Consider the following 25,347-nt stretch of genomic DNA (forward strand, 5'->3'; position numbering starts at 1 on the left):
GGGGGCTGACAAGGCTGAGAGAAGCCTCCTCCCCTCAAAGAGACACAAAGCTCCAGCACTGAGAGGAGCGGACTGTGGGTGCAGAGTTCCAGGCGCGGTCTCAGAAGTCCAGAGGAGAAGGGGTGGTGGCCAGAGCTGGTCCCAACAGCGCCCCTGCAGACCCCCAGCCTGCAGCTGCGGGCAGGACTAGGACCTCGTCCCACCGTGAGCCCAGACGCAGAGGTCGCTCATATTAACGCACACAGCGAAAGATGAAAGCGACCCAACTGTAAATCTAACCTTAACCTTAACCCTAACCCTACTTAAGAGAAGGTAAAGCAAGGTTCACCCAAGCGGTGTCGCAGTGGGGAGTTTTGCTAGCCTAGTTATCGACCTTTATCATTCTTAAGGGATGGTGATCCCCTGAGAAAAGGGCAAGGCATGCGAAGCGATTCGTCAAAGTGGCTTCTCCCGCTCCGCACGGGAGATGGCGCCCTCGGAGGTGGGACCAGGAGTCAGATCCCCGCCCCAGCTCGGCAAGCCCGCTGCCCGTCCTCGGGTGGTTCAGGGTGGCGCCCGAGGCAGTCTGGCCGGGTCCCTTGGGGCGCGCAGGGCTGGCTCACCGGGGCGGGGCCGGCAGTGGCCCGAGCTCCTCCCTCCTGGGTCCGGGGCGTCACTGCTCTTAATCCGCGCGGGGGGACCAGGTCGCTGGGCTCCGCGGAGCAAGACAGCTGTGAGTGCGGAGCCCGTAGCTCTGTGCGTCTGCTTCAGAGGCCACGCCAGCACGCAGGCATGACCCTGCTCAGTACCTTCGAAGTCTTAATCCCCTGCCAGGATCTCCTCTTCATCTTGCAGTTTGTGAGTGGCTGGGGAGTCTGAGCTGGGGAGGGGGCGGGGTTGGCCATGCAGCCAGCTATCATGGGGGCTCTGCACAGCCCTCCAGGGCGGATCTACAAGTTTCTGGGTTCCAGGAGCATGGGGATAGCGGGGCCCGCCCGGGTGAGGAAAGTTTCCCCCACCCCAGTCATTTGGCTCCTTCTAGACCAATGACAATGGGGAAAACAGTCTCCAGGATTTAGGTGCAAAAACCAAATTTGCAGATGGGTCAGAGGTGAGAAGCCGGCCAGGGTGCATCCGTTGAGCGCCGGTTCTGAAGCTGTGCTCAGACCCGCTACGCATGGGCCCAGAGGAAGCCCTTATGGGAGAGCGACGTCCTTGTAGAGGTGCCCAGCTTTGTCCAGGGTAGGATTTCATTTACAAAAATCAGCAAAAGAAACAGAAGCATCACCAAGCGAGGTTTGGGGATTGGGTTGGTGTAGGAGGAGCTGAATCTGGAGTATTCTCTTCTGGCATTTGAAGGTTTCCAGGGAGAGAATGTGTTTTCCACAACTTTGATATGGAAATAATACAACAGACCATCTTGGAGCCTGCCCTGTGGCCCAGTGGTTAAGTTCCTGTGCTCTGCTTTGGCGGCCCAGGGCTTCACTGGTTCAGATCCTGGGCACAGACATGGCACCGCTCATCATGCCAGGTTGAGGCAGCGTCCCACATGCCACAACTAGGAGGACCCACAACTAGAATATACAACTACGTACTGGGGGGGATTTTGGGAGAAAAAGCAAGGAACAAAAAAACAGATGGACAACAGTTGTTAGCTCAGGTGCCAGTCTTAAAAAAAAAAAAAAGACCATCTTTTGCTCAGCCACAGTCATTCTGCCCTGTGTGTGGAGTGAGGGGAGGGGGCTGGAAGTGGTCTGTACCTTGGCTGACCTTGAGCAGTCAGAAGGCATCTGTACCTGTGGTTGTTCTCTCCTGAGGCTGGCACCACACAGCTCTCCAGGTGGCTGCAGGAAAGCACTTCCTACCCTGGGCTCCTGGTAAAGTGCTCACTGTGTGGTGAGTCTGCAGACCTCCCTCGGCCTGAGCTCCCCAGAGGCCAACGCCCCTTATCTGGGAGGGGCTGCTGTGTGTGTTCTGTGGGTGCTGAGCGTTGTAGCCACAGAGACTGCTTTCCCGGCACCTCCCCAGGAGAAGAGTTGGTTGGAAAAGAATTTGTCCAAACCTGACTGTTTAAAAAACAGGACCCCAGCTTCTTCTTGCCTGATTGGAGGCGGGAGGGTGTGATCAGCACAGGGAGCAGGCTCTGTCATCCATGGAGGGTTTGGGGAAACGGCTAAGGGGACCGAGGTCACCTGGTGGCCCCGTATCACTGCATTTGTGAGGGTTGAGTTGAGCTCACACCTGGGTGTATCCAGAGTGACATCAAGTCCTGGGGCCCGCCAGGGTCAAGGAGGTGGCATCTAGAAGAAACCCTGGACACCACTGTGCCCAGCCCCACGATGTATAGATAGGGACACCCAGGCCCAGAGTGGGGAGGGGCTTGCACTTACTGCAACACTCTTTCCCCAAGTGGCTCCTCTGGGTGCGTCTATTCAGCACTTGGCCTGTGCTTGCCCGAGGCTAGATGTCTGAAGATGAGCGCACAGCACCCAGGACCCAGGATGAGTGGTGGTGGTTCCATCGGAGGCCACTGTGTTTACAAAGGCAGATTCATGACCAAAACAGATGGTGGTTGATGGTGAGGCGTGATGGCCAGAGAGATTTGTTTTTTTTTGAGGAAGATTATCCCTGAGCTAGCATCTGCTGCCTGCCCTCCTCTTTTTGCTGAGGAAGCCTGGCCCTGAGCTCACATCTGTGCCCATCTTCCTCTACTTTATATATATATATATATATATATATATATATATATATATATATATATATGCCTACCACAGCATGGCTTGCCAAACGGTGCCATGTCTGCACCCGGGACCTGAACAGATGAACCCTGGGCCGCTGAAGCGGAACATGCACACTTGACCGCTGCGCCACAGGGCCGGCCCAGGCAGAGATTTTTAAGCAACAAAAGTTCTTCTTAGTCTCTCTTCAATTTTCCTATCGAGGGGCTTCCTCTGCTTTTGTAGCTGTTTGGGGAGCATTGTGACAAGAATCATGAGAGAGGGTGTTAGGTGGAGACAGGGGGATTCCCCCTCCACCAAGTGAAAGGAGAGAGCAGGGGGTAGGGAACCTCAGAGCCCTGGATTAGTGGAGATTTATTCCTCCAGGGTGGTTTTGTGACACGCGATGGTAGGGACTTCTAGAGGAAATAATTCTCCTTTGTCCAGTCCACTTCCCTCTCAGCTGTCTTAGAAGTTGTTTTTTCCCTCCACCTCAGCTCTGTCTGCCCAGAAGCTGACTGACCCCCCACCCCACTTCCCGAGAGATGCTGGATGCCTCAGCTGTCGCCTCCAATCTCTTTCCTCCTCTCTAGATTGGGGGTGGCTCCCAGGGAGCAGGGAGAACAGGAAGAAGGCAGACACCAGTCCTTTACGTTTCCTCTGCACACTTTGTACATACGAAGCTGGATGTGCTTGGTGTGTGAAAGAGCAGAGAATGAAAGGGCCTGAGGAGGCGCTGGCCACTCTGGGAGAGTTTTTTTAAATTATGGACCATTACAACACAACAACAAAAAGATAAACAAGCCAGTTAGAAAATGGGAAAGAACTTGAATAGACGTTTGTCCAAAGAAGATATAGGAATGGCCAATAAGCACGTGAAAGATACTCAGCATCATTAGTCATTAGGAAAATTAAATCAAAACCACAATGAGGTACCATTTCAAATGAAATCAGGTTAGCTATTATCAAAAAACTGGAAAATAGCAAGTGTGGGCCAGGATGTGGAGCAATTGGAGCCCTCACACATTGCTGGTGGGAATGTGAAATGGTTCATCTGTTGTTGAAATCAGTTTGGTGGCTCCTCAGAACAATTATCCTATGACCCAGCAATTCCACGCCTAGGTTTATAACCAGAAGAGTTGAAATCAGGGACCTGAACAGGTACATGGACATGCGTGTTCATAGCAGCTCTATTCACAGTAACCAGCAGGTGGAAACAGCCGAAATGTCCTGTCAATGGATGAATGGACAAACTGTGACATATTCGCACAGTGGAATATTATGCAGCCCTAGAAAGGGAGGAAGCACTGAGACATTCCACACAGTTGGAAACACTGAGCTGAGTAAAAGGAGATAGACACAAAAAGTCACATATTGTGTGATTCCATTCACGTAAAATATCCAGAATAGGCAAATCCACAGAGACAAAGCGCAAACTGGTGGTTTGCCAGGGGCTGGGAGGAGAGGAACGGGGAGCAACTACGTAATGGGTGCGGGGTTTCCTTTTGGGGGATGAAAATGTTTAGGATTAGACAGAGGTGGTGGCTGCACAATATCGTCAATGTACTAAATTCCATTCAACTGGTCTACTTAAAATTGTTAGTTTTCTGTTATGTGAACTTCAATTTTTAAAAAATCAGAAATTAAGAAACATCTCAAACATTACAGAAAACGATACATATACTACTTTAATGGGCACCCATGTAATTATCACTCAACCTTGTAAAATCTTAATATTTTGCCATTTTTCCTTTCAGTATGAAGGAAATAAGCTTTTCAGGAGGCTTCTAAGCCCTGGATGTGCCACTGTCTTACTCCCCTACCTCCATCCTCAGGAGCCCTGGGCTGGGCGTGGTGGTCCTGACGCCCAGGCAGGGTCAGCCCTTCCCTGTGCCCTGATTGGCTGTGAGCTCCACGGGGCGCTGTTTGCTGTGTTTTCACACTTCATGGAAATAATGTGGTCCTGTCTTGTCCTTCTGCAGCATGCTTTCCATGCAACGGTGTTGAGGTTTATACATGTTGATGCTATTTGTCCATTCTTCTGATGATGGACATTTTGGCTGTTTCCAATTTGTGGCTTTTTGTTGTTGCAGATGGCATTGCCAAAGAACATTCTTTGTTTGCCTTTGTGGTTACATGTTGGGAATTTCTTGGGGGACACACAGAGGATTGGACTCGCAGGGTCATAGGGAATGCACGTCTTCATCTTCCCAGCTGTTACCACATTGCTGTCCAAAAGGGTTATGCCAATTCACACAGCCTGGGAGCGGAGTCACTGGGAAGCTTATGAAGCTTAATTGAGCTCAGGACCCCCACTTGCTCAGGCCCCTTCCAAGATTCAGAGTCATTTTTTATTCTTTTATAAAGGAGGTCCCCAAATTGTATAAGCTTCAGGCTAACCCTGGAACTTCCCGACTCCCACCAGCAGCAGGTGAAAGTCCCCGTTGTCCCTCATCCTGGCCACACTTGGTAGCGTCAGACTTTGTAATTTTCTCTGGTCTGATGGGTGTGATATACGTGATTCGTTTTTAAATCTGTGATCCAGCGAGTCCATTACTCACAGTTCCTATTTCTGCATCTGAGCTCCCAATAGCCTGGAAGGGGAAGAAGGGAAACCCTTGGCCTCCAGGACCAACAGGGTGGGTCTCCCCTCCCCTCCCAAGGCAGGGACACTGTCCACCAGAGCAGGAAGGGCGATGGCTCAGGGTGGGGCCTGGCAACCTTGCCCTGCCCAGCACCCCACCCCAGAGCTCCTGCCCTCTGAAAGCTCAGCGTCCTCCCGGGAGGTGGAAGGCAGCCCAGCCAGGGGTGTGACCCTGCCTCTCTGAGCCCCTGGAGCCCACAGGCCACGCTGCTGTTGCAGGCGGTGGGGTCCCAGTGCACCCCCACAGGCCCCGATGGAACCTCCAGGGTCTCCCCTCCCCAACAGCTGCACCCAGGGCTCTGCTTCTGGCCTGTTCCCCTGTCCCCACCCATGGGGGACATTCCTTTTGGAACCACAGTCTCTGTTTCTTCCTCCTCCTCCTCCCTTCTAAGCCAGGGCATCCTGACACTGGGCCCCCATTCACAGCACAGGATGTTAACCTAGGACGCTGTTTGTCTCAGCTCTGGCCAGGCCCCAAGAGGAAACTTCTCTCACAAAGCACCAGAGGGTATCCCCCTGCCCCCCACTTTCAGAATTTGGGGAGACAATGCCTGGAAAAGGGTTGTGAAGTCATTAACACAGCTCCCTCCCCCTCCCCCGCCCCCAGCCTATAGGAAGTGGAGCCCCTGAAAGAATGGCTGGAATGTCAGAGAACTTTCCTTTGGAAGAGCCTGCTGGAGTGCCACCCCCTCTTGAGTGCCCTCATCTTGCATGCCCTTCAGGAGCTTGGGGACTCAGAGGGGTAGGGTCACCTGGTGGGAGGCAGCGCTTATAGGGTGCACATTTTGGGGTGGGGTGGGGTGGGGGAGCCACCTGGAGTCGGTTTGCAGTTTCCATTCTTACGTAAACCGGACACAGTAGTTACTAACATGAGCCTGTGTCTGTGACCCAAAGTGACTGGGGACTTTTTATTATTTGAGAGTGACCGAACAAGTCCTGGGACCTGCCCTAGATGCTCACCTGTCTGGAATCCTCAGACGCCCAGAACCAGATGGGGCAGTGGGGTGGCGGGCAGGATGACAGAGCAGCTTTCTGGTGGGTGGCCCACATTCCAGCTCCACTGAGAAGGCCCCATGAGGACTCCTGGGATGAGAGACGTAGAAGCAGAAACCTGACTTTCCAGAGCCGGGAGGAAACTGAGGCTCCGAGAGGGGCGGCAGCTGCCCAGGTGCCCCGGTCTCCAGGGTGGGACTTCTTACAGTGACAGCAGGTCACCTCCAGCTTCCTGCATTCACTCCAACACCCGAGATGAACTGCTCATAGTAGGAGGGATAATGAACAGGGGACCCCGCCCACCTGGGAGCCCTGGGCAACGCCTGGCTCCTTTCTCTCCCCCAAGGGAGTGAAGGGACAGCTCAGAGCCACTGGGGAGCTCACACCCCCCCAGGCCTGCTTGTCACAGACACACCCTAGGTCCAGGGTGGGCCCAGGAACCTGCATTTGATAAGCACTGCTCAGCCCCATGTATCCAGCAAGGTTTGGAGTGGTCATTGGTAGGTCAGCCCACCCCCTCGACGTTGTTATGGGGGAGAGGACAGTGGGGACAGTTCTCAGTGACAGGCTGGGGCAGGAAGCCAGGGCCCTGAGGGTCTCCAGGGTTCAGGGCAGGCACCCTCTCTGTGCTGCCCCAGCCAGGGACCCTCATACAGTCTCCAGAGAGTGGGGGCAGCCCTGGTGGCCAGTGCAGGACAGTGGGTGAGGCTGGCCTTCCCTGGCTGTGCCCACTGACCCCTGGCCCTGTGTCATCTTCCTGTGCTGTGGGCCCCTCTCTGTGGCTGTTTAGAAGGGGTGAGGACACTGCCCGGGTTTTCTCCTTCCCCCTCTTTAAGGGGGAAATTACAGGCAGAGGTCTCTCAGGGCTTTGTTCTGGGAGTTGAGAAGTGACTTTTCCAGAACCAGAGGCCTGCTTTGATCAGCAGTCAGTGAGTCTGAGCTGTTCTCTGGACACTGCTAAGTGTGATGGTGGGGCTCATGCATGTGTCTTTACAACCAAGCTCCACTGAGAAAGATTTTTCTTAACCTTTCCATAAGTCCCTCCTCGACCTGACCTGACACAGGTGGGGTAATCTCTCTGTCCCAGAGCTTTCAGGAGAGCAGGAGGGTCCCAGATGCCATGGCAGGGAGAGCTCAGGCTGAGGTCAGGCAGGGACAGAGGCTGACTGTTGCACCTACAGGCCCACGGAGAGTGGGAGAGCGCATTGGGCTGCTGGCTGAGGCCGCGTCTGCAGCCTTAGGAATGGATGGCTTTGCTCTGGGCACAGGCACATCCTCTGAGGGAGGGGTTGGGGGTAGGGGTCTGGGCCCCCTGGGGCCTGCCTTGAGGTGGGAGCGGGCCAGCCAGTCTAGACAAGATGGGGACTGGGGGCTGACTCCTGATGGATTCAGAGCTGAGCCCTGACACAAGCCCTTCTGGGCTCCTTCCTGGCCTCTCAAGTCTCAGTCCCTGGAAACAGTGTTTTGGACCAAAGGCCACCAAGGGCAGGCCCTATGAGATACCCCAGCAGGTGTCATCCTCGGGTGCTGATGGATGAGGACTGTGGGTGGGGCCGCTTGTCCCCGGAGCACTGATGCCATGGGGAAGCATGGCCAACTCCTCACAGGTTGCAGACTGTCCCGGGAGCAGGAGCAGCTCCCTGGGTTCTCTGTGTCCTGGGCCCTGACTTGCCCTCTGCATTCTGGTGGAAGGTTTGGTTCCTGGTTGGCTCCTGTTGGGCCCCAGCAGCATAATGACTTCCTAGGGGGATGGACTGGCCTTGATTCTCTGCTCCAGGCTCTCTAGCACTCCCAGCTCATTAATAGCTGCTGTTCTGTCCACACTGAGGCAGCACCATCCCTGTGGTGAATCCCTGTAGTGCTCCAAGGCCCTGGGGCCTGAGAAAATATGCAGGAACCAGAAGAAAAGCCTTGTCACCCGCCATCACACCTTGATCTGCACAGGAGGTGGAAGAGGAAGGCCCAGGGCCACCCAGCCCCTCTCAGCTGACCTGAAATTGCACCCCAGCTCCCCTCCTGTTAGAAGGCAGTTGGGCTGGAGAGGAGGGGTCAGGAAGAGGAGGAGGAGGGGGAGGACCCTGAAACTCCTGGATCCACCTTTGAAGGAGGCCCTTAGAGGGCCCAGGGCACAGGCTTTGGGGTGGACACACCAGGAAAAGAGGAAAGGAGGAAGGACAGGAGACGAAGGCCACACCCCGACCCTGGTAGTGGGGGTGGGAGTGGGGTGACAAAGGTCGTGTTGGTGGACCCGGGGATGAGGACCCCAGGCCTGTGTCTGCTGAAGAGGGAGCGATGTCCTTCAGGGTTCAGATCTTTTGCTTGTTTTGGTCTTAAACACACACCTTGGTGTTCTTTCCTTTGAAGGGACAGAGCCTGTTAGCCAGTGGAGGGTGGGGGAGGGGAGGCTGCCTCCCATTGCTGCCTCCTTTGGGTGCTCTGCTCCTCTAGACCCGGGGTGGCTGGGAGCAGGACGAAGGCTACCGGGCAGTCTCCTCTCCCTCCGTGTTACTGTTCTCATGGCCATTTCCAAAGCTGGCCCTAAAAACGAGAGGTTTCACGGTGAACTGCCTGTGTGTGGCCTTGGGTGACTGCCACACACACGGCCGTCCTGACCTGGCTCCACAACCAGCCTGTCAGAGCTGGCCCTCAGCAGCTGTGGGAGTGTGAGCGGGCCACTGTGCCTCAGTTTCTGCATCAATGAAATGGGCTATAGTAGCACCCACCTCAAGGACTGCTGTGAGGCTGAGTGTAATGTACGCAAAGCACTTCAAACCATGTGGTGCCCGCAGCTCCTGCTCAATAGACATTAGGTGCAATTATCACTGATTTACTAATAAGTCAAACAGCTGCTCTGATCAACTGGCCGATCCGCGCTCAAAGGGGGCAACTGCAGGAGGGGCTGTGATGCCGATCCCCACCACCTTTACCTTCGATGCCCTTCCCGGGCAGGGTGGGTGAGGCAGGGGAGAGTGAGATTAGGGGGTCGGCGGGGCTGTGGAGGGCACAGGTGACTTGCCCCTGGGGTCCCCAAATCCTGCACTGACACCACCCTCTGTAGGGCTTTCCAGTGGCTCGTGTGCTCAGAGCTGCCCCTGGTCAGCCTGATGGGGTGACCAAAGGGAAGAGGGGGCCGTGGCAGTCCTGTTCTGCCTTCTGCCTTGGGGGTGGGGAATTCCTGAGCCTCTCTCTGTGCTCCTCTGCCAGCCTGGTGCCAGGCCAGTTTTGGGGAAAACTCTGTGAATTCTGAGAGCCAAGCATATTGCTGCATCTGCCCGAAGGTGAGCGAACCAGTTCCCAGTAGGCCTGGGATCAAACCTTTAAAACCGATTTGTCATCTGTGTCAATGCATCACCATCTGGGAGGGTGTTGGTTCAGGGAGGGGGCAGCCTCTGGCACAAAATCGTGCCCCACCTCCCCAGCCTCTATCCTGCCCTGTGGCTGCTTGGTGATAAGCCAGGGACAGTTGCACTGAGGGGCCTGGCGCGGAGGAACCACCCAGCTTTTACATCTTAGGACTCTTTCCAAAACCAGCCCCACAGTCCTCGCTGCTCTCCATTTGTGATTCTCCTTTGGTGCAGGTGGCATGGTGGGGCTAAGTCCTCTGTCCTTCAGGCCCTGCTTACCCAATGCCTCCACCTGGAAGCCCACCCTGCAGGAACCCCTTTCCTGTCCTGCAGGCCCGTGCTTGTGGTCAGTCTCCCACCTGGACTCCACCTGCTCATGTCCTCCCCTAGGCGGTGCCCTCTGAGACATTTGTTCTCAGCATGCATTCGTAGGAAAGGTGTAGGGTTTCGTCTCCCACCTGGCTGATATATATGAATCAGAAGAGAGTCCTTGGCCCCAAGGGCAGACAGAGGGTGAAACTGACAGTGACCACCAATTCCCCAGGGAGACCCCCGGGGCCCTCAGAGAAGCACCAGGCCATTGATGGTGGTTTCTTCTCATTGTTGGAAGGTGCACATCTGTTTTGCTGGCTGACCACGTTGCTCACCTATTTGGTGACTCTCATCAATACCTTTTGTTTTCCTTGCACTGAAGCCTCTCCTGTCTGGTCTACATTTCCACAAATTTTGTCTTCTGGAGGTGGCTTGCCCATATGTTTCACACATCCTGCTTGTTTCTGTTCATCCTGCAGGTAAATCCAGTGGGTACAGTCTTGGTGGGGAAACATTTCCACCCAGATGAGGACAGGCCAGTGTGAGAGCCCCAGCTTCGTGGTCTAGGGCAGTGTCCTTCCCTCAGGAGCTGGTGACTGTCCTCTGCCTCGTGCGGGAGGCCGACACTGGTCAGTGATCGTCCGTCACGCTCACGGCCGGTGCTGGGGAGCAGAGGGCTAGCAGGTGCTGTGGAGAGCATACTGCCCGGGGACTTCGGGAAGTGGGGGGAGGGCTGGGCAGGGCCTCTCCCAGGCCACCCTCGCCCTGGTAACATCAGCTACTGACCTGGACGCCCTCCTCTCTCTGTGAATCCCAAATCTCTGTCCCTCTCTCTACAAACAGACTCAACGCCCCTGAGTCCTGGACTTGCCTTCAGTGGAGATGAAAGGACACAATCTAAGCTGCCTTGGGAGGGATGGTGGCATGATAGGTCCCCTGAAGGAGGGAGCCTGCTCATGATGGGTCTGGGAGGGCAGAGCAACTGGAGCAGGTAAACTGAGGTGGTGGCCTCAACACAACTCCCAGTGTTCACCTTGGGAGCAGCCTCAGAGCTCAGACTCCCAGTAATTGGTGGAGAGGTAGGGGGTCCCCACAGAGGAGTCTTCTGACTCCCCACAGACCCTCCCCTGGGTTCAGAGTGGGGGGTCCTGTGCAGGTTTCTGGGCCACCTGTCCTGGGCAGAAGTGCTGAGCTGTCTTCACCCTCGCTGGGGCCCCGACACTGTCACCAGGATCTGACTCTGCCCTTGCTGGACCCAGAACTGCTCCAGGGGGTCTGGTGGCAGGACTGGAAGAGAGAGGACAGGAAGGGAGAGGTGGGCTCCATTTATTCATGTGTGTCTTTGAATAAAGTCCGTCTCCCTGGATGGACCTGCCCTCAGTGCTGACCTTGGTCATTGTCACTCTCGGCATCTGTTAAATGCATGAATGCATGAATGAATGAGTGAATGAGTGGGTGAGTGAGTAGCAAGTGAAGGAAGCCCCTCCTTCAGCTTGCTGAGCTGAGCTCCTCCATATGAGGAGGAGGGGCTCACACAGAACTAGGGAGGCTGACAGAAGCCCCTCCGTGTTTGCCTCCTGCTCTCCCTGCCTCTCAGCCCCAGGCCGCCCTCAGCCCCGTTCTCTGGCGTCTGGGAGGCCCCAGTGTGTTGGGGGTTGGTCTTTCTCCTCTGACTTCCTCTCCGTGCTTCTCTTGCCCCCTGGGGTAGGGTCCTCTTGACTTCACCTTGATGCCATTGCCCTTCCCTGCAGGAGCTCATCCTTAACCAGCCTCCACACACACTCTCACACACACACACACACATGGGACATGCCCTCTACTCTAACTCACAGAATGATTCACTTTTGAGTCAGCAACCCTTGGAGATGGGACTGAGGGCCTCTCCTTGGGCACCCGGTCACTGTGCTGGTCAGTCCTTTCCACAGCACCCTGCCTGGCATTGTGTGGTCCCTGACTGCTGACAGAGCTCAGTGGGGACAAACACTTCCAGCAGCAGAATCAGGGCCGCTCATCCTGTGGCCTTGGGGGAGCACCCAGGGCCCAGAGCGCACAGCAGCTGGGACGAGTCTCATCCGGTGTGGCCAGCTTTTCTGTTCCTTCCTGGAGGATGACTTTGCCCACCTGACCTAAGTGATGAGATGGCTGAGTGCTGGGAGCACAACCTGTGTTCTGTGCTCAGAGTCCTTTACTTCTCGAGTTCAAGGCACACACTCCTGTCACACGCACCTTCAGGGCGCACCCCGTGCCCTCGGAGCTGGTGGTAGTTCTGACACTGGGTTCCGAGGGGCTGCACGAGCAGACGTGTGTGTGGGAAGTGCTCTGTGGTTCACGTCTTGACTGGTTATTGGAAGAGGGTCTGCTTGTGGAGACCCTGACACAGTAAGATGGAGCCCCCGAGAAAATTCTAGAGAATTTGAGCAATTCCTCTGCACTGACCTCAGGTGTCCATGTCCTGCAGCAAGAATACTGGATGGTTGTGCACGCGGAGCTCCTCCAGCCCCGCACGAGCAGGGGGACACCACAAAGATCACAAGAACGTGCCAGAGGATCCCTTTCCCTTTGTGACCGAGGCTCACTGTTTGCAGGAGGACTTGCTCATATTTTTACGTCCTTTGTGTCCTTCCACAGGGGCACAAACATTGTCTTCCACTTTTGGGTTCTGGGAAATCACAGCTTTTTCACTTTTTACTGACTTTGAAGTTAGCTTTAAATCCTGCGTTGCACCCGGGTCTGGAGGGGGTCCCTGAGCATGGTGAGATCCTAGCCCTCCTGAGATGTCACGTGGTTACAGGGGAGGCTCTGCCTCATTACAGGACAGCTATGACAGCGAGCACTTCGAGTGCCCCCCACATGCCAGGCACTGCTCTCAGCCTCGTCTCTTTTCCTTGCGCCACTCCTCCTCTCTCAGGGTTGGTCTGCACCCACCTCAGCCCCCTTCCAGATGGTCCCCTGTGCAGGTTGCCTTGAATTTGTCCCCTGGGCACCTGCTAGGCAGGGCTGTGAGGGGTACAGGGCAGGCCCACTGCCCATCTCCTGGGAGCAAACCCCCAGGGTTTAATCATTTCCTCTGTGTGAGGACATTCCCTTCACATGACATGTCACTTAGAATATGTTTCTGGGACAGACGGGGCCTGGTGGCATGTTTCCTATGAGAACATCCCTGGGAACCAGAGGCTCCTCAGCTCTTTCCAGTTGGAGGCTCCAGAGAGATGAGCCACATTCACTCAGTGTCCCCACATGGTGGGTCAGAATGGCCGGTGGGCTGTGCTCTGATGGTGGAGACATTTCGTAAAGGTCCCCTCGAGAGAGAATTTCTCACCTTGAAAGACGTTATTTTAAATGAAAGAAGCTCATCACAAAAGTCCACCTTTTATATATGATTCGCTCATGTGCAGGTTCAGAATAGGGGAATCTATAGAGACGGGAAGTGGGTCAGTGGTCACTGAGAGATGGGAGGGATGGAGGGAGCCATAGCTAAAGGGCACAGGGTTTCTTCGAGGTGATGAACATGTGCTAAATTGTATCTGGAGATGATGGCTGCACATGTTTGTGATCATCCTAAACCATTGAATTGTCGCTTTACATGGGTGAGCTGTGTAGTGTGCGACTTCTCTCTCATTAAAGCTGTCTAAAGAGAGAGAACTTCTCCCCGCCATCTTACCATGAAACTCAGTGCTACAGAGAAACCACATAAAGAAAAAGTTAGCATGATTCTTAAAGGACCTTTGCAAGGTGGTGCACCCAGAGGCGGGACAGGGTCCTGAGGTGCCAGGGGGCAGGGCTGGGATGGAGCACAGGGTGGGCTTTGGTCCTGTGGATGGAATTCTTACCAGAGACCCCAGGGATCTGCATAAGGGTCTGTGTGTGAGTGTGTGTGTGTGAGTGTGTGAGTGCGTGTGAGTGTGTGTGTGTGTGACAGGGAGCATTCCTAGGGAGCTGGAACACAGTCTTCCTCACACTGGTGGAAGCGCACACCCAAAGCAGGTGGAGAGTTGGAGTAACCCCGAAGCTTCCCTCTGCACTGGGGGCCGGAGGCTCAGCCCAGAGCTGCGGCCCCGTCTCGCTGGTGCTCACTCAGGACTCTGTGACGAGCACTCAGTGTGGGGACTGCGCTCTGACTTCCCCTCACTCTTCCTGCCTTTGATTCCTGACCGAGCCACACGGGGAGGAATCGAGCTGAACGGGGTCCAGGGCACTGAGCCTGAGACCAGGGTGTGAGAGCCGCCTTCTCAGATTGTGCCACTTCCGGGTACCCCGTGCCTTAATTTACCTCCCATGCGTTTTACAGTTAATTTTTCCAGAATAACTATATCACTAGCTTAAGAATAAAAGCCATGCCCTTCTCCAGGTCACCTCTGCATGTCCGTCCTTGTAGCTCATGCTCTAGGGGAGCTCCAGACTCCTGGCTGCCCCCTGAGCCCTTTTCCTTGTGTTAGTCAGAAAACTGAAGAGAGTGACAGAGAGAACCATTTTACAGATGTGGTATTTAGTGTCCCTCAATGCCATGTCCACAGGCCACATACAAGCACCTCGGGCCTGCTGAGTCCCTCGTGGGATTCCATCATGGAGGGCTCTCCCCTCCACGTGGAACGCCAGCTGCTCCTCTGGGATTTGGTCCATCAGTCGCTTGTTTAGGCACACCCACTTCCCAGGAGGCACTGAAGGTCAGGGAACTAACTCGGACCCTGACACATGCTGGACGGGTCTTCCCTGTGTCCCGCAGCCAAGAGTCAGCCCTGAGCAAGGGGGACATCACCCCCTCCCTCACCTGGTCAGGGACAGCACCACTTTGTGATTAACCAGATGCACCTGTCTTGTGCTGGATGCTTCCAAGGGTCAGTGCAGGGCTCCCTGAGAGCATGTGAATGGGGACCTACCTTAGCTTGGTCCTCTTTGGATGGTCACCTGTTGACCAGCAAAGGATGCCTAGGAGAAGTGTGTCCCAGGCCCCTGCCTCTGCCCACGGGGTGGGCATTACCGATCCTCCCTCCTCTCCATGCCACACTCTCGTGCCTCCTAAATCCAATCCATTTCAGCCATCGGCTCATGTCCCTGTGTCAGTGCCCATGATGGAATAGGTCCAGTGACCTGTTTGACCTTAAAGGCAACTGTGGATGAGAATGACACACATGTCTCATCTATGGCAGTCAAGGATCTGGATTTAACTGATTTTGCTCCAATTACTGTTAGTTGTAAAGTGTGTCCCACTGGCTCCGCCATGTGCCTTCCTTCAGGTAACTCAGAAACATCAGTAGAGGAACTGTTCTGGGCAGAGATATCCAGATCTGATTCATGAGCCCAACTTGGCTTTGCTAACTCCAGATTCTTCATTACACTGATTTTTCTACCAAATGTGATCCTTTCCTGATGCTTCTCAGCTAAGAGGCTTGGAGGACCCCTGTGAGGACAGTGGTGTCTCTTACGCAGCAGGTGGGCAGCAGGACTGGGAGACGATGTCAAGGTACCACTTGAGTTCACACCAAAAGGGATGTAGGACTTGGAGGGAACTGCTCCTCAGCCCCCAGATGCTCAGGAGGATGGTGCAAGGGTCACAGCACCTTGGAACCCCTGACTGCAAAGCCATCTCCCCTGTGTCTCAGCCCCTCCCAGCACAGTCCTTATCTGGGTGGTGACAGTGGATGAGGCTGAAGTGATCTCATTGGGAAGAAAGGGGGCAAGGAGAAGGGAAGACAACTACAGAGTCGCTGCTTGGGGTGTGCTTGTCCACAGGGAGAGTGGGATTGTGGCACTGAGGGGCGTTGTGACCCTCACGTCTGTCCTTACGCTTCTCTTTGATTGGGGCTCGCTGACCCTGCGAACATCAGCTGGGGTGTCTTCTGGGTGATGATGGGGGATTGCTGCTCTCATGCCATCCTTGGCCACCCGAGGAGACCTGGCTGAGCTGCGTCCTCCTGTCATAACTCAGGCACTCAGCACTCCCGGGACTTGGGGACTTAAGGCATCAATTCAAAAAAAAATGGTAGTGACATAGTGTGGCTAATTTATTTTGTCAATAAAGACCAAAAGATACTTCTGTTCACTAGCATTTTGTAAAAGAAAAGATATTTTTATGTCAGAAATACTAGGAAGTGTGTAATCTCAGAATTAGCCCTTCTAATGACAATACCGGTTGGCATAAGTCCTTTCTAGGGATAAGGAATTCCTTAACTTCCACATGCCTCAGTTTCCTCATCTGAGAAATGGGTCAGCACCTTGCTCATAGGGTTGTGTGAAGATTAACTGAGATAATATTTGTAAACTGCTTAGGACAGTGCCTGGCACATAAATGTGATATACGTGTTTGCAATACAAAACTTAAATTGTATTCAAAAAATGAATAAAGGAAAGCAAGCAGAGGATTGGGAACAACTGAGATTGGAGATCCAGTCTTTGTCTCCCCCAGGCTAGAGCCGTGGCCGAGCGGTTAAGTTCACGCACTCCACTTCGGCAGTCCAGGGTTTAGCCGGTTCTGGACAGGGACACTGCATCGCTCATCAGGCCACACCGAGGCGGCGTCCCACATAGTTCAACTACGATATGTAACTATGTACTCGGGGTCTTCAGGGAGAAGAAAAAAAAGAAGATTGGCAACAGATGTTAGCTCAGGTGCCAATCTTCAAAAAAACAAAAATGTCGTTCTTGGTGAGGAAATGCCCCCGCTGTTCTCTGCCTCTTTCCTGTTCTTCTGCCCCTCGTGCCCCAGCGTGACCTCTGGGTCTGGCCCTTCCTGGGCGTGGGCTCTCCTGGCCCACTGCTCACCCTGCCCCCCTTCCCTCTGCAGGTCTTTGGGGGCCTCGTGTGGATCCTGATCGCCTCGTCCCTGGTGCCATTCCCCCAGACCCAGGCCTGGGTGATGTTCGTTTCTGTGTACTGCTTCATAGGAACCACTGTTCTGCTCTTCCGGTACATGTGTGGCGCCAACTGTAAGAGGGTCCTGGTGAGTCCCAGCCGTGGGTGTTTGAGGGAGGTGGGTAGGGCCATCTTCCCCTGGGAGGCTGGCTTTTCCAGTGCTGGGTGAGGCTGCCCTCTAGCTGTCTCCCACCCATGTTCCAAGGCTGAGCTGGCCAGGCCTGCAGCTCCGAGCTGTGCACAGCAGGCCAGGGCTCCCTGCAGCCAGAAGGTCAGGAGAAGGGGACGGCAGAGGTTGACTGTCACCGTCTGCTCTGCTTCCTCCTGCGTGACTGCCTTTTTCATGGGTAACCAGCTGCCCAACCCCCCTCCTATCCCGCCTTCACCTGCCAGGGGCCTGTTGGCACCTCCCATCGTCCAAGAGGGCTGGTTTCCATCTCCTGGGAGCAGGGTCCTGGGGGCTGGCCTTGCCTGCCCATTGTGATGCCATGCTTACTGCCCAGCTCCATGTCACAGCTTCTAAAGCTGGGTCACCAGAGAAGGACTTGGCAAGGAGAGAAAGATGACCTGTGGTCTCTGTTCTACATAAATTCTGCCTTGAGGTCCATGAAGAAGGTGAAACTTACACATAGACTCCTGCTCCTTACATCCCCTGGAAGGGGTGGGGCCATTTGGCTGGGCCTCTCCTTCTCAAAAGGTCTCCTACTTACACTTGTGAAATCACTGTCAAATTACAGCTACTCTAAACCCCATTCTAGTCTTCCTTTGCTTGTAAACATACCTGGAGCCCTTTACTCCACCTCCTCTAAAAACCAAACAGTAGCAAAACTACAGTGGAAATGGCCTGGGCCCCTCTCTCACCTGCATTGGTTACTGAGGCCACATCTGCACCAGGACTATGATCACGTATGACGCTTCTCAGGTCCAGAACCAACTTCTGCCTATTCAGTCCCAACTGCGCCCCTCACTTGATCCCCCCTTAAGGGAGAGCAGCATCCCTTCTCCACTGAAGTCCTTGCTCTGCCGCCAGACCAGCCAGACAAAACTCAGCTGGACAAACAACCTCTGTGAGGAGGGGGTTAGGGGGTGTGATGATAGGTGGATGGGGTGGGGGGAGTGAAAGGAAGTAGTAGAAGATGAGCAAGGGACCTGAGCCATGCCAGGTGGGGACAGGTGGGCTGGATGGGCCCTGCTGGGACCACAGCTGCCCCACATCCTCACTTCTGGGCTCCCTATCTCTCTGACGGCCCTTTCTGAGCCTGCAGGATGCAGCCTACCATTGTACAGCTGCCCTGTTTTACTTCAGTGCTTCTGTCCTGGAAACTTGGGCCACCCTCTCCATGGACGATGGTTTCTCGTACGAACATTACCTTGAAAACGTCTTTGCTACGGTGAGTCCCCCAGTCAACCCGCCCGTGCTCACAGCTCCCACCGCCCACTGACAGGGTCTGAGCGGAAGGCTGCCCGAGCCCTCCCCTCTGTTTTTAGTTCACTGACTTTTGAATGAAATAGACCTTCCCCTCGTCATGAAGACACAAAGTCATGGAGAAGGGAGGGGACGAACCCAAGACTCCCTTCATCACCCGGTCAGGGCTGTGCTACCCAGGCCTGGGCTGGCCCAGCGTCTGGTCCTGGGTGGGCTTTGCAGAGGGCGGGTGTGTGAGGACGTGACCGCTGATGCCCGGCACCGTCCGAGCTCTCCGTGAACCATCGTATTGAGCCCTCACAGCAGCCCTGGGGTGTGGGCGCTGTGTCATCCCCATTTCACAGATGGAGAACCAGGGCACCACGAGCAGGATAACGTGCTCCAAGGTCACCGGGAATGGGTGGGGCTGGTGTCAGGCCAGGTGCCCTGTCAGCACCCTCAGCACCAGCTTGGAGCAGTGAGTCTGGCCCCTGGGTGTGCTGGCCCCCTGAGCGGTCTTCCATGGAAGCACAGTCAGGGGCGGGAGACTGAGGCCTGGGGTGAAAATCGAGTGGCGGGGGTCTCCCCAGGCCCTGGCTCTGGGCTGGGCTGTGGGGAGGCCCTTCTGGGCCCAGCGAGTCCAGACCCCCAGCTGTGGGTGTTTGCTGTGCCATCAGGCCTCGGCTCCTCGTGACGGTGTCTCCTGCCCCACAGCTCTGAGCACCTGTGGGAGGAGGAGGGGCCGGAGGTCACGTCTCCACCAGCTCCCCGTGCACGTCCCCTGTGCTCCCTGAGCCTCGGCCTGCTCCTCTGTGAAATGGGATGGCGATTCCTGTCCCTTCCACTCGAGGACTGTGGATGTTGAACAGCTTCCTGCCGAGGCCTCACAGGAGCCCTGGGGGGAACAGGGCTTGAGCCTCGTTCACCCCGTCAGCAGAACAAACGCGGGGGGCCGACTGTGTGTGACAGGGGGGCACGGTGTGTGCAGGTCTCTGAGCTCTAAAAGGAACGGTCTCCACTGCGGGGCCAGACCCACTGGTGGGAGAGGTCATGTGAGGTCATGACCTGGATTTCCTTTTTATGGAATGAGTTGGAATGACAGGAGTAGGAGCATGTATTGTTTCATAAACGTTTTTCCAGAGCTGTGCATGGTGGGCTTGCGGCAGTGTGCTAACTCACCATGTCAGATGTATTTCTAGCCAAGGGTATTGTTTAAACAGTAAGAAAAAGGTTCATAAATAGTGCTCGTGAGATTTCTAGAGGTTGGCCTCTGAATTATGGAAATCTCGAGGTCAAACATAATGACAGATCACAGGATGTCAGCTCCAGGAGCCAAAGCTGTGCTGTCCCCACATTTTGGGGAGGACAGAGCAGAGGCTGAGAGAAATCCCACAGGGTGGGCACTATTGGGCTCTGGGGGAAGGTTTCTCAAAGCCTTGTCTGCTGGTCCCTTGTGGGCCTGTCCCCTGCCCCGGGGAGGCCACATGCTCCCCTTAAGCTCCCAGCCTACTCCCAAGTTCCATCAACATGGCCACCACATCGTACCTGCCACCCCTCAGATGTCCCACAGTGTGGGAGTTGGAATGTCTCCCATTTTGGCTCATCTCCCAAGATGGCTTGTTTCTATACAGTCACACAGCCAGCCAGCACCTAGGATGCTCTTCCTTTCCTTGGAACGCTGGTCATCCACCTTCTCCTCCATCCTTCAAATGACTCTGTTTCATCTCCCCTCATCTAGAGAGCCTTATAGCTCCCCCATCCCAACCCCAGAAGCCTTCTCTCCGAACAGACATCAGCAAGGCCTTTGACAACAACTTCCGTAAAGTTATTGCAGACAACAGTAATGACATGTCGACGAACGTGGCTAGTGGGTCAGCACTTGACGGAACAACCCAGATGGGGTGGATTAATTCCCCTGCCCGCTGGACAGATCTCTAGCTGAGAACCACTGGGCTCTGTCATTTCCAACTTCTCTTTTACTTTTTATCGAAATGCAACACACATCCAGAGAAGTGAGCAGGATGCAAGTGCACAGCTTGATGAGTTTCCATAAAGTGGACCCCTCTGTGTAACAAGCATCCAGATTAAGAAATAGAGCATCATAAACAGCTCCCAGAGACCCCCTTCCTGTCCTGCCGCCATCACTGTGCGCCCACACCAAGGATGACCATGGGCCTGATTCCTAGCTCCCCAGCTCGATTTTGCCTGCTTTTGAACTTCATGTGAATGGAGTTGCACAGTGTGTGTCTTTTCTCTCTGGCTTCTTTCTCTCCGCCTTAGGTTTGTGAGGCTCGTCCCACTGTTGGGTGGAGATGCAGACTGTTTATCCTCGTTGCTGTAGCGTATCCCATTCATGACTATCCCAGCGTCCCTTTATCCAGTCCACAATTGATTGTGTCCCCCTTTCTGTTAGCTGGGTTGGAGAAACGTGAGCACACCCAGGCAGAGTCAGGAGTGCCAGAACCAGGGATCACGATGTTCTCAGCAGGCAGGGGCGCTGGGCTGAAACCATCAACGGGGAATACGAGCCCAGTTCAATGTGAAGTCCCGCCTTTCTGTTCAGCATATCAGCTGTGTCCGTGCACAGGGGAAGGAGTCCTGGTCACTCAGGGTTCAATCCCAGACCCCGCCCAGCCATCACACGGCCTCCCATGGTCTCGGGAGGCCTGTCCAGGCTGTGGGAGGTGTCTCAAGACCTTCTCCTCAGACCCCTGGCCTTTGGGAGCATCTGGCCTGCCTCTCGCCCTCTGTGACTCCTAACTGGGACCTGCCTCAGGAGCTGAGCTTCTCCCCCGTGTGCTGACAGCAGAGTGTCAGCACTGAAGGGATCCCTAGGGTTGGTGGGAGCCGACGGAGGGGAGCTGGAAATTTCTGCAGAAATCTGCAGGTTTCTGGATCCTAACAGTCGGGGGAAATAATGGCAGCCATTCAGGGAGAGGGGTTTCTGAAAACCTCAGGATGTCCCTTCATGTCCCTGCTGTCTGTGTCCCCAAGGTGCCATTTCTTGCCCTCACTTGGAAAATAAGCTCTGTGTCCTGTTCCTGTGGGGACTTCTGAGGCTCCTCTGCCAAGGGTTCTTGCTGGGTCTGGAGTTGCCCGGACAGTAACCTGCTCCCGCCTGACGGACTGAGGTGTTTTTGGGGGCTGCTCACCCATGGTGACTGCCCCTTTCAGGCAGGTTGCCTCAGAGTTCCCGGATGAGCTCTCCCAGATGTGTGATCAAATACTCGGTTTACTCATCGCCTCTGGCCAACGAGGGTGAAGGGTTCGCCCTGTGTGGGGTGGGAGAGGGCAGGCCCAGTGACGGCTGGTGTCTGTAGGCATTTTCACGGGTCACGGATGGGTAGCCACCCTAAGTATTGTGCCTGTTTGGACACTGCTGACCCCATGCCCCAGGTCACAGATCCAGGTGCAGATATTGGACTCGGGGGCAGCAGGCCTTTAGGAGTAGATGGTGCCCAGTGAGCACAGCACATCAGGGGCTTGACAGGCCACAGGTGACTGTTTGCCGCCTTTCCAGAGCCTTTGTTCCCAGCGTCTAAATAGCCGACTGCGTCTTCCCAGCAGCTTTCTCAGGAGCCCCTCCTTTGCAGCATCTCACAATCCCGCCTCCCTGTCCCTGTCCCTCAGTCCTGTGAGCCTGGCTCCTCGCCCGTGTCTGTGAGATTATGATCCTAGAATAACATCCTGATGGGTCTGAGGATGTCCAGGCAGCATTGAGACCTTCACCAGAGCCAGCAAACCCCCTGTTTGTGTTCTCCAACCGAGGCCGCTGGGCTCACAGCTGGTGGACCCGGCTCTTCCTGGTGTGGAGGAAGCAGGTTTCCCATAGAGAGCAGTTGATACCTGTGAGTATCATTTGAGGGGACTCTGAAGACCCCCATTTCTAGTTGGTGGCACCACCATGATGACATGAGATGGTAGATGGTTGACCATGCACACCATGTCCAGTGGGTCGTGAGGTCATCTGGAGCTCTGTGCCAAAAGCATTCAGGGCCACATCTGGGCTCAGCCAGAAAGGACGTCTGTGTGAGTGACGGGAAGCAGTGGCCGTCCACACAGTTCATGTCTGTTGTCCCAAGCACCAGTCTAGCGGCCGGCCCAGTGTCGATCACGCATGCCCATTAATGGTCATTTATCTTGTTCTCAGGTGTTTTCATATGTAGCCACTCTGCTCTACATGGTCCATGCGGTGTTATCTTTAGTAATATGGAAGAAATCAGCAGAAGAAACTCAGTGGAAAACCCTTATGGTGATAAGTCTCCGGCCGCCTTACAGCTTAACTGGTAGAACGGAAAATGCCCTTGATCGTGGAAAAAAGTATCCCAAAGAAGAGCAACGTTGTGTGTCTTGAGGGTGTTGTGCTGACTCTCCCATGTCCCTCCTGTCAGGATTGGGACCTCCTGCATTTAACCTCCTACTACTGAGCCATCTTTCAGGGTCATCTCATGTTTGTGGAAGGGGGCAGTGGGGTGGAGTGTGGAGTCTGTGATCTGAGAGACCATGGAACAAAGATCCCTGCTGAGCCCTGGACCGGATCTTGCGAACTCTCTGCTGGAATCTTCCACAGGCTCTTTTGAGCCCCCATCATGTGGCGTGTTTCTAAGTCTTCATGGAGATTCTACCTGTCATAGGGATAAAACTCACCCAACAAGTACTTGCAGATGTCCACGGGGGAAGACGATAAACCTTTGAAATACTTTATAAAGTGCCTTTATGTTCAATACTTTTGTGGAGTGTTTTCTTGTTTTTATTTTAATTCCCCTGTATCAGGACACCATCATTCCAGCTTTCTTTCTGAGGAATCCTTGGCTTAGACTGAATCTCTAGAGGCGGCATCAAGTGGCAGTTCAGATGACAGCTGTGTGTGCTCGGCCACTGCACTCAGGGAGCCCAACGCTCAATCTCCCACCCTCCCCAGCTACCAGGGGCCTCAGATGGCTTCACCTCTCTGGAAACTCGCCAAGTACTACCCTGGGGGTCCTATTCTTTTTCCTACAGGACAAAGGGGTTTGTGCTCAATTAGAAAGTCCTCAAGCCACAAGAAACAAGGTGCAGAAGTGTCCTCTCACTCTGTGAAGCTGATCAGAGATGTTCTGGGCGCTGGGCTGTGTGTTCTGTTCCAGTTAGTGATGTGGATAATAAGCTGTGTTTAGAATTTCCTTGGGCCACTCCATAGGGGAGGAATGGGACCAGACTGCAGAGTGACAGGAAGTGAGGTGACAAGTGCTGAGTGCCACGTTTCGGGGATGAGATGCCCGGGTTGAAAGGAGAGGAGATAATGGGAAGGGGGTGCTCAGTGAGGAATCCTGAGAGTCAGCTCCTGGCATGAAGTGCTCCTTCATCCCTTCACTCGAAGAATCCATGATGTCCCAGAGTTGGGGCTCCAGACCAGGAGCCTCAGAAACTGGTCAGCCCCCAGCCGTGGAGGCGGACGGGCAGGGCTGGCTGACCTCTGGCTCGGGGCCACGAGGGCAAAGCTTCCAGCCTCAGGCGGAGGTTTGACTAGTTGACATTTTCCTTCCCTCCCACCTTGGGGCCCACATCACTAAATTGGGTCTCAGTGGCCTCTCCAGGACGTCCTTTGTTATCCCAGGATAATTATTCCAGAAAAGGGCCACTTTTAGTGAGACCACTTAAAACAAAACTTAAGTAAAAATCTTCATTGTAAATTAGGAGCACAGGGTTTAATCAGGTCTTTATCCTGGAAAATTAAAGTTCAAATTAAGAAATGCTGGGAAGTTGGTCACGTGTTTACCAAAATTTGCAATCAATTGTTGATCGAGGGAAGTCTCACTTTTTCAACAAAACCACTGTTCACAGTCCTGGGCGCAGCAGCGCGTTGCTGACAGAGGCGCTTTGTTGACCCTGAAAGAAGGAAGAAACCAAAGGCTTAGTGGAATTTCCCAGGGCTTTCTCAGTGTTTCAAATTTTACTTTACTTCTTCACTTAACCCCTATGACAGCCATGTGTGGTGGGTAGATTCAGATGAGGAGTCTGAGGCACAGAGAGGTTAAATGATTTACCCAAGGTCACACAGCAAGTAGGGGTGATTTCCATGTGTCTGCCTCCAGAGCATCAAAGTTACCTGTCATGTGCCACACCACACTGTGACAGAGTCCATGTCCCTCTAGGAGCAGGGGACACAGACATGCCCAGCCAGTCCTTCACACCCAGACCACTGACAACACTGACAGATGATACTGAAGTTTCCACACAGCACACAAGATGTGTCAGGGGAACCCAGCCAGGAGCCCACCCTCCTGGGAGGAGTGGCCGGGATGAGGGGCTTTACCAGGCAGAGAAGGCAGGAGAGCTTTCCTAGGCAGAGCGGGGAGTGACCCAGCCAGGCAGGTGGGGAGGGGAGGGCTCAGGAGGCTACGAGGCCCAGGTGCCCTGAAGGCGAGGCTGCAGCCTGGCGGGTACCCCGGGGCACCTGCGGGGACTGCCTGTGGGACAGTGGCAGCTGGCCAGGTGAGAGATGCTGTGGGTCTGGGCAGCAGCAGCAGGACAGGCAGACAGTCTGGGCTGGGGAGGGCACAGACTCCAGCAGATGCTGGGGAACTAAGAGCTGGTGGAGGGGACTCTGCGGACCCCTGAGCCTCCCGAGTGTGCACCTCTCTCAGCTCAGCTCCCTTGCCTGCAGAGAAGGAACAGCCATCCTGCCTCTTGGGCTGTTGGAGGATTCGAGGACTCGGTTCAGGTCAGCCCCCGACTGAGGAAGGCTGAGGACGTGCCAGCTGCGGTCACCATTATGGGAACGAAGCAGGGAAAGGTCTAGAATGATCCTGAAGTTTCTACCCTGGGCAGACAATGGTTATTCACTCTGTGTTCAGGATTCATTGACCACGTCCCTGACATTGTCATAAACTTGGATCGATAGTTTTGCTTTTCCTCACAGAACTGAAAGCTTAATTGGCCATGTCAGAGGTTAAAATGGCCCCATCTAGTAAACCAACTTCCGTCCCTTGGGAAGGAGGCCATTTCTGCCAGAGCCCTCTGACCACTCAGTGAAGTGCACCGTGAGGGCCCCAGAGGGTCAGGGTCATCCGATCAGACACTTTGGATCCTCTGTCACCTGGGCCTGAGCAGCCTCACCCCTCG

The 25,347-nt window shown here is 54.7% G+C and overlaps 1 protein-coding gene across 1 annotated transcript; it reads left to right on the top strand.

Moving 5' to 3' along the window:
* The first annotated feature begins 542 nt into the window (after window positions 1-542).
* On the top strand, window positions 543-22,967 carry LOC106847898 (myelin and lymphocyte protein-like). The gene is made up of 4 exons (XM_044772887.2): window positions 543-837; window positions 16,771-16,926; window positions 18,104-18,229; window positions 22,394-22,967. Exons 1-4 carry the CDS (start codon window positions 772-774, stop codon window positions 22,595-22,597), a joined length of 552 nt encoding a protein of 183 aa, XP_044628822.2. The 5' UTR covers window positions 543-771; the 3' UTR covers window positions 22,598-22,967.
* Window positions 22,968-25,347: the final 2,380 nt, after the last annotated feature.

The sequence above is a fragment of the Equus asinus genome, chromosome 6, assembly GCF_041296235.1.
Source record: "Equus asinus isolate D_3611 breed Donkey chromosome 6, EquAss-T2T_v2, whole genome shotgun sequence".
NCBI classification, from domain to species: domain Eukaryota; kingdom Metazoa; phylum Chordata; class Mammalia; order Perissodactyla; family Equidae; genus Equus; species Equus asinus.